This window comes from Spea bombifrons, chromosome 4 (genome assembly GCF_027358695.1).
Source record: "Spea bombifrons isolate aSpeBom1 chromosome 4, aSpeBom1.2.pri, whole genome shotgun sequence".
In the NCBI taxonomy this organism is placed as follows: Eukaryota; Metazoa; Chordata; class Amphibia; order Anura; family Pelobatidae; genus Spea; species Spea bombifrons.
Window position 1 is genome coordinate 103,180,067 of NC_071090.1, and position 19,276 is coordinate 103,199,342.

The 19,276-nt window shown below is 43.5% G+C and overlaps 1 protein-coding gene across 1 annotated transcript; it reads left to right on the forward strand.

The window, feature by feature from the left end:
* Positions 1-1,318: 1,318 nt before the first annotated feature.
* Positions 1,319-19,256, forward strand: ADGRE5 (adhesion G protein-coupled receptor E5). The gene is made up of 16 exons (XM_053463857.1): positions 1,319-1,346; positions 1,621-1,731; positions 4,518-4,685; positions 4,965-5,014; positions 6,201-6,287; positions 10,869-11,034; positions 11,226-11,330; positions 11,416-11,606; positions 11,720-11,881; positions 12,504-12,695; positions 13,128-13,348; positions 13,690-13,756; positions 14,975-15,066; positions 16,304-16,472; positions 18,795-18,896; positions 18,972-19,256. Exons 1-16 carry the CDS (start codon positions 1,319-1,321, stop codon positions 19,005-19,007), a joined length of 1,947 nt encoding a protein of 648 aa, XP_053319832.1. The 3' UTR covers positions 19,008-19,256.
* The last annotated feature ends 20 nt before the right edge of the window (positions 19,257-19,276 follow it).

A 19,276-nucleotide genomic window follows, 5' to 3' on the forward strand; every position in this document is an offset into this window, starting at 1 on the left:
CACATTTTATTTAATATGAATCAGAATACACAATTCTACTGCTAAATGCAGTTCCGTATAGAAGTAGTGTCTGAACTGATACAATGGGTTGGTGACATTGGTCCTTCTCGGTGGACTTCTTAATAATAAGCTCCAAATAAGATCAGAGTCCCAGCATGGTGGCTGATGGCTGATGGCCATGTGGAAGAGCATTTTTTTCCTACTTCCCTCCAGTCAGCACTTTGATAGAGATTGAAGTACTAAGCTGCTGTGGCCCTAGGAACCCCTTAATGGAAAAGGTGAATAGGGCCCCAAATACTGACAATATAAAGTACTGACAACATAAGGTCCCTTACTAGATAGCCAAGGCTCTGGTGATCCTGATGATTCCTGGATTCCGAGGGCTACTGAGGCAAAACTCTTCTTTTTTGACCTATAGTTTTGGACATTCTTCGAGAGGAAATGTGCGATAATATCAGAGTTCTTGGCTGATACAGCTTGAATCACGCACTTCTGCTTTCCACGGGCATTACTAATCAAATTTAAGAAATGGCAGACTTACAGAACAAGCTTTTTGTGTTTATAGATAAAGCTTGCAAAGAATTCATTTCTAAGGTTAATACGACTGCCGGTTCCCCCACACAACAGTTTATCTTCCTCAACTGTGGTTAGGCTTCCCCTTTTGAAGCTGATTTGTCCTAAAGTGTCGGCCCCACTGGCCCAATTGGGTCATCAGGCTCCCTGTGCAGTGCTTACTTAAAAAGGGTCAGTTGGGGGAATGAAAGACTAGCATGGAGCATTCATGTTTAATATGAGTGTTAAGGGCATGCTTCCCCCTTACATACACCACTGGTTTCATGTGAAAGATTGCGCTACAAATCTGTGTGTGTAGGATACACAGCCCCCCTTGCGAATTGTGGGTAGGAGGTCCCACTGATGCTATGGAACATGCGCCATTTTTGGGGGGGAAGTGGGCAGCGCAGCTCCCACAACCAGTCCCTGCGGTGACTCGGAGACCCGGAGAAGTCACTCAGAAAGTTCCCAGGTATGGTTCCTGGGTACTAAATAGTTGATGACAGGTTGGTGCAAACTGTATAAGGTTCCGTCACTGAGGTATCCTGAAACTCATGGCGTTTAAAAAATGTATATAATTTAATTGCATTATTCCGATGGGATTCATCAGTGCGCTCAACAATTTATCGGTGCTGAAATACGGCATATTCTATTTATCTCTGATGACTGATGATTTCATCATGAATCATCGTCCACATCCAAGAAGGAAAATGCTGACGCTTTCCATTCCATTTCAGGTGCCAATGCCACTGTGAATATTAACATAATGTGTCCTGAGGAAAAGCCGGGCAACAGTAAGTATCAATGTGTATGACAGAGGGACAGACACCTCCATATTTTATTTTCCTTGGGGTAGGGCAGAGATAACATAAGGGGTAATATTACTCATACAGATCCTAAAAAGAAGAAGAAGAAGGCTACTTCCCCTCTAGTGGGAGGGGAGCTCTCCGTATGTCGCTGTGTCACCCTGCATTGAAAAGGTGTTTTTTTTTGTGTGATTTATATATTTTTCTTCTTATGTTATCTCAGAGGGTTAATCTTTGGTTCTTTTTATTTTTCTCCCAACAGATGAACGATATTGTGGAAGTAATAAAGTTTGCCCAGCTGACGATAGCTGTAATGATAAAACATGTCGCTGTTTGAGAGGATACATTGAGGGTTTGCCAGGTCTTTGTGATGGTAAGTTTGTGATGATGTTTTAGTGTGCGTTATGCAGTAAATCAGGGTATCACTATGTTTAACCACTGTGTGTTACTGTGGCAGAGTGTCATTATGTTACTGTGTGTTCTAAGAACACTGAGTACATGCGCAGTATAATACCATTTATTAAGACTACAGGACCACCAGAGATCCACATCTTAATGCTATAAATCCCCACCATATGCCTTACATTGAAAGAATATAACCATGTTTAAATAAACCAAATATATTACTACATAGTTTTGGTGCGTACCTCTTTCCTCCCCGGATGCCCTTCTTTCCTATGAGCTCAGAATGTTTGCTGGGTATGATGGTATCGCAGGGCTCTGCAGCCTTAAAGTCACAATAATGTGTAAAGAAACTGCAAATAAACTGTAAATAAAATGCACTATTTTTGTACTAAACACCTTACGTAAATTAATATCAATAATAATAATAATAATATGTCATAAAGTGATATGAAAAGCATCTCTAAACCATTGCTCCCTGGCCAATGCTACTTTTGCTACTGTAGAGGGATCAGTCCGCATGTTTTGTAAATCTGAGAGTTCCCAGTGTTACAAAAGTGAAAACACTTTGGGTAGATATGAGCCATTTGATGGGCTAGGCTAGCCCCAGATAGCATTAAATGAGTTGGGAGTGGGAGAGGAACTGGGTGGGAAGTTGGAGGGGCTAAATAGTGCTCCCCTGCCTGGGAGAAAGAGGAGAGTGACCCACAGTACTGGGGAAGAGGGCTTCACCTGGAGACTTTGGGTCAAATGCAGAGTTCTGAGGTATGTTAGTGATCTTGACAGGGAACCTCCAAGCTTGAGATCCATCCCCAACCAAACCCACTATAAACAAATGAAGAAACAATTGGAATGTTATGGAGGAACTGAATATGAATGTATATATTAATATCATAGTGAATGTGTATGCCTTAGCATGAGTGCAGATGTGTGTTAGCATAAGATTGAAAGTGTGTTTATTAGCATGAGTGTGTATGTGTAAATGTGCTAGCGTGAATGTGTAACATTAGCGTGTTGGTTAACGGAGGGAGCCTAGAGGCCAATGGGGCCACTTGGCTTTTACTGGGTCCTGAGCCAGAAGGGGCCAGCCATCCCCTGGTCTTCAACAACTTAAACAGGTGAACCTGAACCCTTAGGAGGTCTGCTCAGAGCACGCTTTTCGTTTTGTGCATGAGTTGCCACGTTATGGCTTCAACCACCTGTGATGAAACAATATTATTGTTATTTTTATATTTTATTTAAATAACGTCACCATTTTACACACCACTTAAGTAATACATTCAAAGGGTATGACAAAATAGGAATTGACAAACTAAGACAGCCATTTCTGTCACTAGGGTGACACACATCAGCCATGTTTTCCAGGAAACATATATTTTTGTTACCTATTGCTGACCAGCCCAGATAAAATGCTGCCCTGCAGTATGAGGGATGTATAGACTTATGGAAGCAAACCAATAAATCACCTATACATCCTCCATCATGTCATATTTTGTGTTGCTGGGTTGATCATGTCCCTCATGTTATTACCAGTGTATAGGCCACCGGCATTCCATTCTTGACCCATTCGTATAGTTCAGGACCCATTTAAAGCCATCCTACAATGTTTCCTATCACACTGTCAGCACACGGAGTATTTTCATGTTATGATTCTACTATAGAAGCCTATCCATAACTCTGACATCATAACTGAAGATGCTAGGTGCTGCATCCCCTGTGTAATCTCAGTGTCAAAAAAGTGTGAAAAGGTTAGAATTTCTTTTTTTTTGGTAGACAAAAATTCCTTGTTAACCCTTTCTATACCCTGAATATAGACATTTTACATCAGGTAAAGCGCCCATACTTGAAAGTTTACAATCCAGAGATGATGTCATTTTCATTTGAACCCTGTAATTTACTGTGTGCAAGTGCGTATGGCAATGTGTGTTACGCAATAGGTGTCCGAGACGGCCTTAGGTGTCGGACCCGGCGGCGGTGGCGTCGGACCCCACGGCGGATCGCGCGGCGGCGCCCAGAGCGGATCTCGCGGAGGCGCCCCCTGGAGTGTGGCGCCCTGTGCAAGGTCGCACAGGTCGCACACCCCAAAGGCCGGCCCTAATAGGTGTGCAGCGTGTTACCTTGTGTTGCTTTGTTATTGTGTGTGAGGGTGTATCGTGTGTGTGTATGTCACTGTGTGTGAATGCCCTGTTTGGATATATTACCGTAACTGTGTTATGGTGTGTTATAGGCATCATGGAAACATAGAAATTGACGGCAGATCAAGATCAGACCCATTCGGCCCGTCTAGTCTGCCCCTTTTTCCTGACCTTAAGCAGTCCTTGGTCTCGTCTTAGGTTCGGGAGCCATATGCCTGTCCCATGTATGTTTAAATTCTCTCCCTGTATTTCTCCCTGTAAGGAAGTAAAACTTTTTATGGTATAGCTAAGCCTCCGACACTCTAGTTTTAGATTATGACCGTTTGTTCTAACATTTCTCCTTCCCAGTAATTTGTTAAATCCCTTAAAATGCTTCTGCCATATGTCCCCTCTCTTCTAAATTATACATAATGAGATCCCTTTGTCTTTCCTGATCATTCTGTGTTCCAGTTACAGTAGTATTTATTAATTAATACCGGTATGTCATTGCCTCGATGTACAAGTGTTAAGCCTGCTGTACCTTACGGTGTTGGGGGGGGGCGACTTAATATAATATATAATAATATAAGCCATTGTTTTCTTTCTTTGTTTTCTTTTTAAAACATGTGTTTTATGATTCCAGATGTAAATGAGTGTATTCATCAACCACAAGACATTTTGTGTGGCTCTTTCACACAATGTAGGAACCTGGTGGGCAGCTATTATTGTGAGTGTGACAAAGGCTACCTCACGATAAATAACACAACTTGGTTTTGTCCCAGTGTCAATACGATGGAAAACAAATGTATAGGTAAGTTCCTAAATTATACTGAGTAACCTCTGTCATTAGATTGATTCTGACCTATAGTACTATATACAGCACTTGGTTTTATGCTCCCTGTTAACTCAATGCGTAACTTAAATTTTGGCAAGTAGTTTTCTCTGTTTCTCCAAAGAACCCAACTCTAGGAAATTATTAACTCCTCCGGTCGTTGTACCACACTGTCCTAGACCTCATCTCTTCCTGTCTTTCAAACCATCTGTCCCACCTCTATACTGATAATATACCATGACTTTTTTATTTACATAGTGTCATGTGCAGCCAAAGTCAAGACAAAACAGCCATGTCATGATAATCCGGTAAGATTGGTCATCTATTTGTTATCCATTTTCAGGATTTAGACCTTGATCTTTAATATACAACCTGTGATGGGGACCATGTGAGGCTTCCATGTGCAAATAGTATTTAGTTAATCTAAAAGAAGCACTTAAACATACCTGGGAACTTCTCAGAGTAGGCTCTCCAAAGCTCTCCCTCATCTTTAGAGTGGCTTTGTGAGGGTTGGGACATATGGGGGTAGGTTTGAGTTGGGGGGGGCATGGCAGATTTGTGGGAAAGCTCCTTCCTCAACTTTCAAGTCCCCTCTTATGTCTAAGTCACCTTGTGTATATTGGGGGCACAGGGTGACCAGGAAACCCAGTCCGCCCTTCCCAATCCAGACTTCTACAGACTAACCCTGCTATGAGGGCCCCATGAGCCTGGGGCAAACCCAGAAACTCTGTAGAACTGCTAAGCCACACTTTGCCACAACCCGCTGGAACGATGTTGCTCGGGGCCCCAAAGCACAATTAATACAATATTTATACAAAATACCCTAAGCTACTGTATCCATAGACACCTCGAGGATAACCCTTAAGGGGGGCCCAGGACATTGTGTTTAATGCTCCCCATACAGGATATCCACAGAGGGTCCTAGAGTTAGGAAAATGAGCTAATTGGATTGCAAAAGGACTGTTGCATACTATCCTGGGTTAATGGGAGGACCGGATGGGGAACGGGAACTCTTGCACGTTAATTCTGTTTTCTGTGTATAAATCATGTGTGTGGCTCATAAAATAGAGTGCTTTCCCCTACAATGTGTCTTGGCAAGGGACTAGGCGAATCGAGCTATAATCATTGCTCCTGCTTCACTATTCATCTGTGGATTCTGCTATTCTTTGCTGGTGGAGTTCCTAAGTGTCGTCCTAAGGATGTACGGGTTGGCAGTATTACCCATCACACTAACCATGCATGTAGCGGGGCTAACTGGCTATGTGGGCAAGTCTGTAACCCTATCCAAGAGCTTTCTTTGTGGCAGTAACTACCTCTTTCCTCCCATATGCTAGCAGACAGCCTTACCTTAACCATCTCTTAGGACACCAGAAATGGTGATTGATGCTATTGATGCTGTGGCAACAACTGTGCTACGTTTACCACTTTGCACCAAAATTCCTCTTTATGTATAATCTATACACATTTGTTTTATGGTTTTTTTCCCCCCTACAGTTGCAGTGCTTTTTAAAGAATCTCAACAATTCTGCTCTTCCAGCCTGTGTTGAAGACGAATACAGCCGGAGAGTCAGAATTGGAAAGGTGAGAGTGGGCTTACACTTAAACACTTAGCTTAAACATTCTACAGTGCACCAGCCATATTACTTTGCATGTTTAACTGGGAGCTTCCATCCCAGGCTGGCCTACCTGCAGCACTCTTCCTCCTGCTCCAAATGGAAGCTACTGTAGGCTGAGTGGGTAGCTCTTTATGGGGGCGTTGTTAGCCAATATTACATCACAACCGGGGCAAGTAATGGGTAGAACTCAGAAAAAAAGACCAAACATCCCTTCTCCCACTCTATGAATAGAAGAGCTACCCTGCAGTCTCAGTAATCAGCTCTGTTACCTGGAGCCTCCAAGGCTAGACTGACCCTGAACACCAGAGGCCTCATAATGACATCTGATACCTTGAACCTCCAGGTCAAACCCATAGAGATCCCAGTTATGCATATCTGGGAACTGTTCCCGTTTCACGTCCAGTCTCCCGTGGCTTATTTGTTGATCCCCTCTTTAGAATCTGCTTGTTAGAACACACACACATATATAGAGTTATCTTCTTTTGTGGTAAAATACAGAACAGAGTATAGTTCTTACCCTTTACCTGATGAATGACACCTACTATAGGTAAGGTTGTTTTAATATCCATTGTTTTCCTATATACATCTAATTTTTACAAGCTAACCACCACTTTAATAAGGGTCCCTGCATTATGAGGTATGCCTAAACTTGACTAATTAATCAATTTGTTCCACATGCTGCAGGTTAGCACTATAGGGGGTAGTCAGATAAATGTAAAAATTAGGGATTACTCTAGCCTAGGTTTAGAGATAATCTAAATTTTATTAAAGACAGGAGGCGAACATTTGCATCAACTTCTTTACTCAAACCTCCAGCAACAAAGAAATAGTTAATATTGACAGAAACAAACGACCAATCAAATCACAAACAGAGGTCATGAGAAGGCCTGCAAAGCAGACCACTTCCTCTTTGGTGTGCCGAAAAACCGCAGCACATAGAATAACGTGAAGAGCCAGGAACCGTAACTTCCAGGAAACCAACATACTCCGAATCCAGTCAAGGTCCCAATAGGTTCAGACTATGGAAAAGAAAAAACATTGTGATAGTAAACTGTACAAAATAATAGCGACACATCAACACGTAGCAAAAAGCACCAATGTACAATTAATAAAAATAAATATACAACCACATAATAAACCCTGCCACACAAAACCATGTGAGGGAAAAACAGAAAGAATAATTGAATAGGGAGGGAAATATTCGCCTCTTGCCTTTAATAAAATTTAGAATATCTCTACACCTAGGTTAGAGTAATCCCTAATTTTATGGCAAGTCAGGAGGCTTCATATTTGCACTTTTAAAGCTAATGCAACAAGGCAGAAGCCACATGAGACTGAGGCTGATAGTAAAAAGTACGAAAGGTCGATTCCCTGGACCAATCTGCAGCGGAAAGGATATCTGAAAGGGAACCGCCAAGGTCTAAAGCTGCAGAGGCTGCAGCACCCCTAACCGAATGGGCCCCAAAAGAGCTATCTATACCAGCGGACCGAAGAATCCACCTAACCCACCGAGCCACTGTAGGAACCGAGACCGCTCGAAAAGGGGGAACATAAGAGACAAATTAAGGGCCTGGGGATGATGAGTGCAAACCTTTTGTGGTTGATAGGTAAGCGCGTGCTACACACAAAAGGGGTTGATCAGGGAAATAGGGATAAGAGACGGAAGAAGACTTAGATTTTGTTCTGCGAGAAACCGAAACTACCATGCCCTCGGGCGAAAAAGAATCTGTATTAAAAGCAGTAACGTCAGAAACTATTTTAAACAAAGTAACAGAGCTAACTTAGCTGAGAGAATCGTTATCTGGCCAAGACTTGATGAAACGAAGAACCAAGGAGCCATCCATCGTAGAGGGAGGCCTAGATACTCGTATCCCGCGCATAAGACGGCAGATCGTGGGGTCTTTACCTATAGGAGCGCCTGAAACAGGAACGTAAGCCCAGAAATAGCCGAACAAACCACGTTAATGGAACGATAGGTTCTTCCCAATGAGAAGAGATGGGCTAGAAAATTCAGGATCATCACCACCGGCGCCGTAAAGGAATCAAGGTGTCGTTCCAGACACCAGCTATGCCAGGATTTTCACGCCTGTAGGTAGGATCGCCTAGTACCTGGAGCCCAGGAGTCTCAGAGGAGGTCACGAGCTGTCGACGATAGTTCCGACGTATACCAGGATCCCCTGAAACTGTCCAAGCCACCAATGACAGCTGACCGAGGAGAACCAACTGGTGTGGATTGCCCTCTGGGTCCGAGAGCAGATCCTGAGATAGAGGGAGTAGGAGTGGATCGGCACAGGACAGCTCCAACAGCAGAGGAAACCATGGTTGAGTCTTCCACAACGGGGCAATCAGAAGTATGGTGACCCCTTGGTTGCGAACTTGATGGAGAGTCCGGAGAATCATCGAAAACGGGGGAAAGGCATACGCCCCTGAGGTTGGCCACGTCTGAAGGAACGCATCTACCGCCAGTGACTCCGGATCTGGTAACCAACTGAAGAAATCCTTCACCTGGCGATTGAGATGGGAAGCGAAGAGGTCCAACAGCAACGGGCCCCGAGCCAGATCTAGAGCATGAAAAACGTCCGTTCGGAGACACCAGTCGCTCACATCTCGCCAATGTCTGGAAAACCAATCCGCGACCAGATTGTCTTTCCCCGGTAAGTACTCTGGCCTGATAGAGAGATGGTGATCCAGGCAGTACTGATAGAGCTCCTTGGTGAGGTCTGACAGCAGTTTCGACCTGGCGCCCAAGCAATTGATATAACGGACGGCCGATACGTTGTCCATCCGAAGAACAAGGGAACAGCGAGACACGTTTTTGGTGAAACTGCGAATGGCAAAAGAACCCGCTATAAGTTCCAGACAATTGATGTGAAAGCCACGTTCGTCTTCTGTCCAGAAACCGCCCGTGGCGGAATCCTCGCGGACCGCGCCCCAGCCCAAGAGGCTGGCGTTTGATTCTGGATAAAAATCCGGAGTTTGCCCAAAGATAGCCCGACCCTTCCACGCTTCCATGTGGTGCAACCATCACCTCAACTCCAGTGCGAGTGATGAGACCCCTCAGAATCGTCAGGCCGTGGGGTCGCCTGGATGAGGGCCGACCAGTCCATGGAGGCCAGGGCCGCAGGAAGGGACTCCAGCAATGCAGCTTTTAGCCATGCCTGTATGGCAGCAGGCATAGGCTGATCTGGTATAGGTATATCAGATTAATAGTAATGGGACACCAGCTTAAATAATGTAGCATTTATGCCAACCGTTTAAATAAATGAATCCCCCCCCCAATTATTTATTTATTTGGCTGCTAAATGGGTAGAACCCATTTAGCAAGCAAGCAGCAACTGAGGAGAGGGGGGTCACCCCGTTAACACAGAGGGGGTCACCCTCGACAGAAAAGAGGGGGTCAACCTTAGGAAATGAGAGAGGGGACCTCTCAATAGGCAAAAAACAGAGACACAGGCTCCACGCCGTTAAGTTATGGGGCCCTGCGAATGAGACGAGGCCGCAGGAGGACAGGCGAGGGAGAGGGGGAGCAACTCCGTGTCTGTGTAGTAGATTCGCAGACACAGGAGAAGACTGTAGGAGAAGCCAGCCAAGTTGGCTGACAGACCGCGAGGCGGCAACAAAGCTCTTACAAGAAGAGCTGTGCCGCCTTGCAAGGGAAAGAATACTGAGCGCGGAGGTTGTTACACAACCAACGCGGCAGTGTAAGAGCAATTAGAAAATAGGGAAAGGTAGTAAAATAAGAAAGGCGCCTGCAAACGGAATAAATAAAGAAAAAAATGGGAAAAAAACGGTAACGAAAAAAAGGGCGCGAAAACCAAACCGCACAGTACATAAATGGAAAAAACAAATAAATAAAAAATTAAGCAATAAATCAATATACAAAAATAGACAAAAGCAAATGACATATATATATCTAAATAAGTGTACTTATATAAAATTTGAAAGCACACTAGTAAGGAGGGTGCTCACCTGGAGGTCAGCAGCAAAGAAGAGGAAGTGGTCTGCTTTGCGGGCCTTCTTATGACCTCTGTTTGTGATTTGATTGGTTGTTTGTTTCTCTCAATATTAACTATTTCTTTGCTGCTGGAGGTTTGAGTAAAGAAGTTGATGCAAATATGAAGCCTCCTGTCTTGCCATGAAATTAGATAGTCCTGGACAGAAATGGCTGATATGGTTACCCTACACCTTGATGGCTACACCAATAAATAGCCCTTAACTCTCCATGTTAATCCAAGATTTTCCAAGTGTCCTACTTCACGAGGGACAGCCCATCTTTAAGGACCCAATCCATGCATGGGCAACCTCCTTAGATGTGGAGACAACCTGTGCCTCAGATATTTACAATACGGAACTTGTGTCTCCTTGAATATTTGTTTTGTAACAAAACTGCCCCCTTTGAACCATACACTTCCTTTCTCAAATAGCTCTCAAATAGTGTCTCATAGAATTTTTTTTTTAATTGGTGTATTACATTTCTAATAGAATTATGCATCTTGACAAATAAATACTTTTCTCCTCTTGGTTAAAACTGTTTGTCTCTCCTTAGTTCCTAGATGACTTGGGTTCTATGTTGGCTAATAGAAACTTCAAGTCCAACGATAAACGATTGAAAGAAGTGGGAGATCTGCTTCGTGAAGTAGAAGTCATCATCAGGAATTATACTTTTATGTATCGGGCTAGCATAACACAACATAACTCTGCACACAAAATCGGTGTGTGTTTCGCTCTGTGTGTGTGTGTGAAACTGTGAGTGGGTTAGTCTCTGGACTGTTGTATGTAGAATACTGCATGTTTGTGTTTTCCATATGTGGTTGCCCACCATGGAAATGAGAGGCGAGAACTAGTACAAGAACTGCTTGGCCCTTCAGTACGAGTGAGTTGACTGGTCTCCCTGTTATTGCAGGACTTCATGTTCTAGGAAGCATGCTTTCAAAGAAGAAGCTATCTCTACAGAGCAGCCAGAGCAGTGTAGAGTTGGATTGGAGAACTGCGGCAACTGAAAATACAGGTAATATACTCCAGTGAAGGGGGGAAATCTGATCTTTTGTTTTTACCGAAACATTCTTTAAGTATCTATTTGTCTCCCTTCGTAGATTTGGCCATGGTTGGTTTCTTAGAATATGGTAACATCAATTCCCTCCTGAAAGATGCCAGAATTGTTGGCAATGATCCCAAGGATCCGGCCCCTGCTCTCGTCTCTCCTCTGCTCAGCATCTTTGTAACTCGTAAAGATACTAAGAACCTTAGTGATCCGCTCACATTTTCTCTCAGACACAATATACAGGTAACCTACTGCAGATTCCAAAGGCTGTCCTCTCTCTGGTCACCTCATTGAGAAAGAGAACGCCAAAAGAGCTTGTCTTTTGTATCCTCATCCCACGTTTATTTTCCCCTCAGGGGACAGACCCCAACAGGACGCTGTGTGCGTTTTGGTCTCACGGAGATGTTGCTTGGAGTACGAAAGGCTGTCTGAAAGTGAGCAGCACTGAAAATGAGACGGTCTGCAACTGCAATCACATGACAAGCTTTGCCATCTTAATGGCTCTGCAAGACATTGAGGTAAAATGCGATGAGGAAGGGGGTTTGTGCCAGAGCCAATAATGAGCACATACCAACCCAGAGATTTGTTTGAAACTGACCCAAAGGATATGATTTTGGGGAGAGATACATTTGTAAAGACAATTTAGAAATTGGTGGGGGCTTCTCAGACTGTGTAGGGCCATGTTTCATGATAGAATTCCTGGAATGGCTGGAATTAGTAGGCCCCTATGAACCCCCATCACTACCCCCATGCTATTCACCCAACCTTGAAGCTATTGGCAAATGTCCAGTCTTCACTTTAGGAAATGTGACTTTTACGGTGCAGCTTCCTGGGGTCTTTCGTCCTGCCCCAAGTGATGTCAAAACATAAAGTTTTTACTACTCATACCCCGGTTTACCTATTTGTATAAGTGTTTCCTCCATGCTGTTTGTAGCTGCCATCATGGCAATGGATGCCCCCATTGAGACATGTCTGGACTGGTTCTGGCACTATTCTGCATTTGTTAAAGCCAACGAGAAGTTTTAAATGACTCCCTTCCAGTCAGCTTTTCGTGTTCACCGACATACATGTCCTGATTATTACTCTTTTAAGCTTTTCCCCATTTTTCTTCCTTGACCAACACCCTTTCTCTTCTCTCAGAGTTGGTCACTGTCTCTCATCACAAAGATTGGACTGTCCATCTCAATAATCTGTCTCATCATGTCTATAATCACCTTCTGCTTGTGCCGGTCGATCCGTGGTACACGTAACACCATCCACACGCACCTCTGTATCAGCCTCTTACTCGGAGCGTGTTTATTTCTATTTGGAATTGATGCTACAACCAACGAGGTAACTCATGTTGTATTTGTCTCATGGTCATTGCCTCAGTCCTCCTAGTGTTGTATTCAAATAGGCGATATGTTTAATTTATTGCGGAGGCTGTCATTGTTTGTCTTCTGTGGAATGAGCGCTATGATTTAGATTAACAAACTACTAACGTCCAGTAGGAAATGGAACATCTGCATGTTTAATGTCTGATTGGCTGCAGAAGGTTCTAATTTAGATCATTAACCTCCAAATACATCATGAAAAGGGAAAAGGTCCATCAGGCAGCCGGTGGAATCATTATATTTGTCAGTATGCTTATTGTGTTACAAATCTGCTTCTGAGCATTTCAAATACATACAGAAATTTACCAGCTTAAGAATGCTAAAGATCCATCATATTCTCCTTGTATGTTCCTCATCATGGGTTGCGAACAAATGATGTTATGTGCGGTAGGTTGTTTGCAGTGTGGTGGCTGGCCTGTTGCACGCCGCTTACCTCTCCTCCTTCTGCTGGATGTTACTGGAGGGAATAGAGCTTTACTTCATGCTGGTGAACGTGTTTGATATCCACTATCTCAAGAACAAGCATCTCCTGCTAGTGGGATACGGCGTTCCTGTCCTCATCGTCTCCATCAGCGCAGCATCCAACCCCAGTGGATACGGCACCGAAAAATAGTAAGAAAGAATAAACAACGAATGGGTAGCAAAACACTCTGGAAAGAGAAATTCAAGCGGTAGGGATGGAGCGGGACCATTTGGGCTTGGGCTCTTTATCAAAGAAGTTTTTTTTTGCAAAGTTCCTTCCCTCATAGCTCTGTAACAGTAAGCGCGTGTGTGTGGTATGTGCGTGTGGTGTGTGTGTGATGCGTGTGTGTGTATGGGGGTGTTAAATAAGTGGCCAGGAGGATTGGGATTCTGAGTAGTAAAGATAGGATATCCGATAATTAAAAGTGAACAGAAAGTGAGATGAGGAACCGTGTTCAATTTGACATGTACTCTGTTTTATTATATTACAGCTGCTGGCTGTCCTACACGGATAACTTCATCTGGGCCTTCATAGGACCTGTTGCTGCCATAATATTGGTAACAAAAAAACAGCAAAAGTGTTTTATACGCTGCACTAATATCCACCCCCACAGGCGTAATATATTCATAGTCCTCCTTTTTTCCTTGGTTTGAGCCATACTTATTGCATTATGTAAAATAATCTAATACGTCTTTCCTATACCCCTGCTTGTAAAATACCAGTAAAAGCCTCAATTCATTTCATTGTTATTTATCCATATCTCCTTTCTCTTTATGTGTAATATTATTCCCTCATTCCCTGATTTAAGCAATGCATTAAAGTGGAACCCCTTCTTCTGTATCTGACGGTAGTTGGTTGCACTTGTGGGCCAACCGAGACACTAGCGGTTAACCCCTTCGGTCCCAGACAGAATCAGCGTTGTTGAGGGAAGGGGGGTGGCACTGCACCGGAGCTGCGTTGGCGCTGTAGCTAGCCGTAGCTTAGCGTATTCAGCGCATGTACTGACCTGAAAATGATAGGACCAATGTTGAGGTGAGAACAGAACTAGGTTTATTGGGAACAGCTTTATTTATACACACAAACATAATGAGGTCAGGAATATAATCCCATGGCACCTCCATACAGTTCTGTGGCCAACAATGCCCACCCGACAAAGCGTCAGCGCTGGAAGCATCCCCGGGAACAGTAGGCGTGATAGCCGGGCCAGAGCTCCTGAGCCGCGGCTGGGTAAACCCTGGTCCTAATGATGGGTAATAAAACCAGGCTCCCCAAATGAGCTTCCTCTGTGGAAACATCTCCAATTGTGACCCACCACGAGCACAGTATAACCCCAAAAGAGCATGGTGGGACAAGGGCGGCGTGGTGGGACAACGGACGTCTGTAGCGACTCCATTCCAAATGTTGACAGGCATTGCCCCGGTTCTTAGCCGCCACATAGTTTACATGGATTTGCGACTATTATCCGGTCAGGCGCATGGAGCATTTCCTGCCATGTAGAAAGTCTGGAAGTCTGGTTAGGGCAGACCAGATGTGTTTCCCGGTTCCCCGAATGAGCACAGGGGGACTTAGACATAAGAGGGGACTGGGCAGGCAGACAAGGAGTCTCCTGATGAATCCATTATGGCCCCCTCCCAAACTCAAATATACCCCCATGTGTCCTCAGCCTCAGGGGGTTACCGTGACACTCCTAACCTACATCCACTGGCTCCCCTGCCCCTACTTTTTTTCAGCAAAAGGCTGTGTACATCTTGTCACACCTGTACTTCTTCTTTCAGGTTAATAGTTGCTTTTTCATACTCACTGTGTGGAAACTAGCAGAAAAAATGTCATCAATCAACCCAGATAAAGGAAAACTGAAAAGAATCAGGTAACGATATAAACATATTGTTTATGGGTTTTTTGCCTTCTTTTTGGATCAACAGCAATTAACAGATATGGGAAATGCTGAACTTGATGCATTTAACTATGTAACTATATGTGTAGTGTATATACAATTACTGGCCACTTTATTAGGTACACCTGTTCAATTGCTTGTTAACACAAACAGCTAATCAGCCAATCACATGGCAGCAACTCAATGCACTTAGGCAATGTGGACATGGTCAGGACAACTTGCTGAAGTTCAAACCGAGCATCGGAATGGGGAAAAAAGGTGATTTAAGTGATTTTGAGCGTGGCATGGTTATTGGTGCCAGACGGGCCGGTCTGATTATTTTAGAAACTGCTGATCTACTGGGATTTTCACGCACAACCATCTCTAGGGTTTACAGAGAACGGTCCAAGAAAGAGAAAATATCCAGTGCGCGGCAGTCGTGTGGATAAAAATGCCTTGTTGATGTCAGAGGAGAATGGGCAGACTGGTTTGACATGACAAAAACGAACCAAAAAAATTGTCTGCATCGTTTCTGGCCCATTTGCGCATGTCTAATAGTCAGTATGCAAACACTAGCGCCTCCCGGTGGCTGCACGTGGAAACTGCAAGAAACTGGTAGTTGCTCAAAATATCTAAATCAATGCAGCCAGGGGCCTTGTTAGCCCTCCCCTAGCTCATTGCAACAAAGCTAATCACCACATTGGCAATGGTGGTATACACTAGACATGTAGATACACTTCATAGAAGCCACCCCAGTATAATTAGTCCAGGTTCTATTATTTAGCAGTGAGAAAGTGGACAGCAAGATCCACCTTTAATGTATCCAAACACTTTCAAGATGATCCGCTTTAAATCATTCACCGCCGTATTAAGAGCAGAATAGTTTTTGAGCCTCTCACTTGAAGAAGCACCTGAGGTGGAAACGTCAAAACAGGAAGGTGTTATCCTCGGAACTGGAATGTATTGTGATCAATTACGGTATAAAAACAGCAGCTGTGAGGGCTCTTCATCCTCACCGTAGGAGGGAGTTAAGTCCCGTAGCGCCTCGGCAGCAGGAAATCAAGGTGTATCCTGTTAACTCTGACGGGGGGTATAATACAGCAAACCCATTAATAATCATTTGCAGAAACTGGCAGACAATGAGCCCAAATTTAAGGAGAAGAGAAATGAAATATTTCAATCATGTACTCGATACGATTCATATGACACCATTCTCTTCCTTTACATGTAGGTTGCTCATCATAACCTCTGTGGCCCAGCTATGTATCCTGGGGTGCTGCTGGGTCTTTGGATTTCTGATGTTTGGTTCTGCTACTTACACATTTGCCTACATATTCACCATCCTCAACGTTCTTCAAGGACTGCAGATCTTCCTCCTTCATTGTCTGCTGCACAGAAAGGTTAGTGGCCCTGACTACGGTTACTTCAGGTTTTACGCAAGACTTACATTACGCTATATAATGTGCCACCGCTTCATACATAATGTTTTGTCACCCATGTGCTTTTCACCGTTGCTATCTTAACCTTCCCACTGAGGGTCAGACTCTCCCCCTCTTCAGCTTCATTAGCTCGTTTCATAGCGCAACAGCGCATGTCCGCTAACAGCAGCTGAATCCGCATCTGTCAGCTAGCCAAAAGTGCTTCACTGCGCTTCTTCAGTGCTGTGAAAAAGTATTTGTCCCACTTGATATGTTTCAGATTTAAACGATTCCATGCATAAAAGGGAAAAAGCTATCCAGATCCTACCTGGCCCTATATGAAAAAGTAATTGCCTCCTTAATTACTAAATTAACCAGTTAACCAAATGCGATAATTGGGTTAAAGTTCACTAGACATACCCAAGCATGAGCACCACCAGTCCTGTTAAATCTAATAGGATTTGTCTTGCAAAGTGAAGTCGGTTAAAGGAACATTTGATGCCATCAGCTAAAGAAATGTAGAACATAATTAAGAACATAAAGAACAGATTAGAAACAGTAATTGACATGTTAAGCTGGAAAGGGTTAAAAAGGCTCTGGAACTCTATGGAAGCCATTATCTAGGGATGGAGAACACTTGGAACAGAGGTGAACCTTCCCAGGAGTGGCCGGCCTACCAAAATTTCTCCATGAGCCCATCGCCTCATCATCGAACCCAGACTAGCATGTAACAAACTGCAAGCCTCACTTGTCTCAGTTAACGTCGGTGTTCACAATTCCACAAGAAGGGACTACATAAAAATGGCATCGATGGGGGAGCTGCAAGGTAGAACCACTGCTAAGCTAAAAGAACACAAAGGCTCGTATCACATTTGACAAAAGAAACTTCTTGGTGACCTTCAAGACTTTTGGGATACTATATATTTATTTTTTTGGAAGACATGGGTCCAGTCGCATCTGGTATAAAGCCGAGACAGGATTCCACAATATGATCATACCAACAATCAAACAAGGTGGCACAACTTGCCATAATTGATGGAGCCATGCCTTAGCTCAAAGCAGTTGGGTTATGCAGCTGGACAACGATCCAAAGCACACAAGCAAATATAACCCTGAAAAGCTAAAAGGGGAAAAAAAATAAAGGATTTGGCGTGACTTAGTCAAAGTCCTGATTTGAATCAGATTGAAATGCTGTGTCACGATCTTAGAAGGGAAATTCATGCTCAAACCCCCCAATCTGGCTGAATTAAAACAATTCAGCTACAAAGAATGACCAAAATACCTCCACGGCGATGTAAAAGGCTCGTTGCCAGTTACAGCAGTTGTTGCCGCCAGGGGTGGCACAACCATCAGGTTTAGGGAGGCAATTCACATGGATGAGAAGTTTTGATTAACTTGTTACCTTCAATAAACTAAATGATTGTGTTTATTCACATTGGCTTGGCATTATATTAACCCCTTTGTGACATTGGCTGTAACATTTCTTTACATTAGCACCTGTAATTTTCTTCTGTCGTTTACTGAACCCACACAAGTTTATTGGTTATAGTTTTTCAGGACAAGGGCTCTCTTTAGATACCATTATTTTGATCATATCTAATTTACTATAAAATAAAAACCAAAATGTAGTGTTGGGGGGAAGCTTTTCTTTTATTTGAAACATTTTACTCAAAAGCTAGTGGAAAAAAAACCTGCTTAATAGGTTCTATTTGATCTGAGTTAAGAAATACCCAAGGTTTTCATGTTTTTTTTGCATGTTTGGCAATACACTACTTGTTGCCTTTTCCAAAACTGGCTCATTTGCCCCCAAGTCTTACAGAATGCCTTACTATAGAGGCATTTCAGCAACATCCTTTAAGCTTAGGAGGTGATTAACGGCCACATCCCAAGCTCTTTTAAGTTAGGTGTGCATTGATCTCTGGGGGGCACGCGGGGCCCATGCTACCATTGTTGGTGAACGCCTCAACATCGAAGCATTATATCAATGTTAAAGTGAACAATGCAATCAGATTTTTGACACCTGTGAAGTTATTGACCTGCCTGGCATGTCATTTGTCTCCAACGGAGTGTTTTTTCTATGACCTGCCCGGCACATCAGTTTGAGGATCTGAAGCACTTAAGTGTGAAAAATAAGCAAAACATAGAAGCAATGGGGCAAATACTTTTCAACAGCACTGTACCTTCTAGCCTGATATAGTTTCAGTGGCTTAAAGGAGGGGGACCATGTATTTTTTAAACATTTAGACAGACCGGTTTTACAGCACTGTCTAATACACCGCTTAAACTAGGCATTTATCGTTGTAGGTACGGGAGGAGTATAGGAATTGGATAAGTGCAGTTATTCATTTGAAGCCTCCCATCTACTCGGAATTCAGCAACAGTACCAACACACAAGCACAAAGCAAGGTAAGAGAACAGGCTCATCCGAGTGATAAGTGCTACAGAGGTGGGTGTTCTTGAACCTTTTGTGTTTTCTTTTAGCAGACCAAGTCTACAAACAAGGAATCCAACTTATAAGGACCATGGCTTCCCAACTTATAGCACTTGACCTCAGCACAAACAAGGATTAGTATCATTTTGGAGTACAGTTACTGTGTAAAACTATTACTGTGATTGTTATAATGGAGTTTAAGACTGAAGCTAACTCAGAGTTAAGAACGCACCTACGGAGGTCCAGCAGCAGGTACTAGAGGCTGACCCATAACACATTAAGCCGTTACACAGCTTCCTTGACAAAAGGTGGTACACCAGTCAATTCAAAGAAAATTCAAGTTAAATTCACAACA

Excerpts from the sequence above, each read along its gene's own strand:
- ADGRE5 (XM_053463857.1), top strand. The coding sequence starts at position 1,319 with ATGTGTCCTGAGGAAAAGCCGGGCAACA. Across the intron at positions 6,288-10,868 it reads GGAGAGTCAGAATTGGAAAG|TTCCTAGATGACTTGGGTTC; the intron begins GTGAGAGTGGGC and ends GTCTCTCCTTAG. Across the intron at positions 16,473-18,794 it reads ATTGTCTGCTGCACAGAAAG|GTACGGGAGGAGTATAGGAA; the intron begins GTTAGTGGCCCT and ends TTATCGTTGTAG.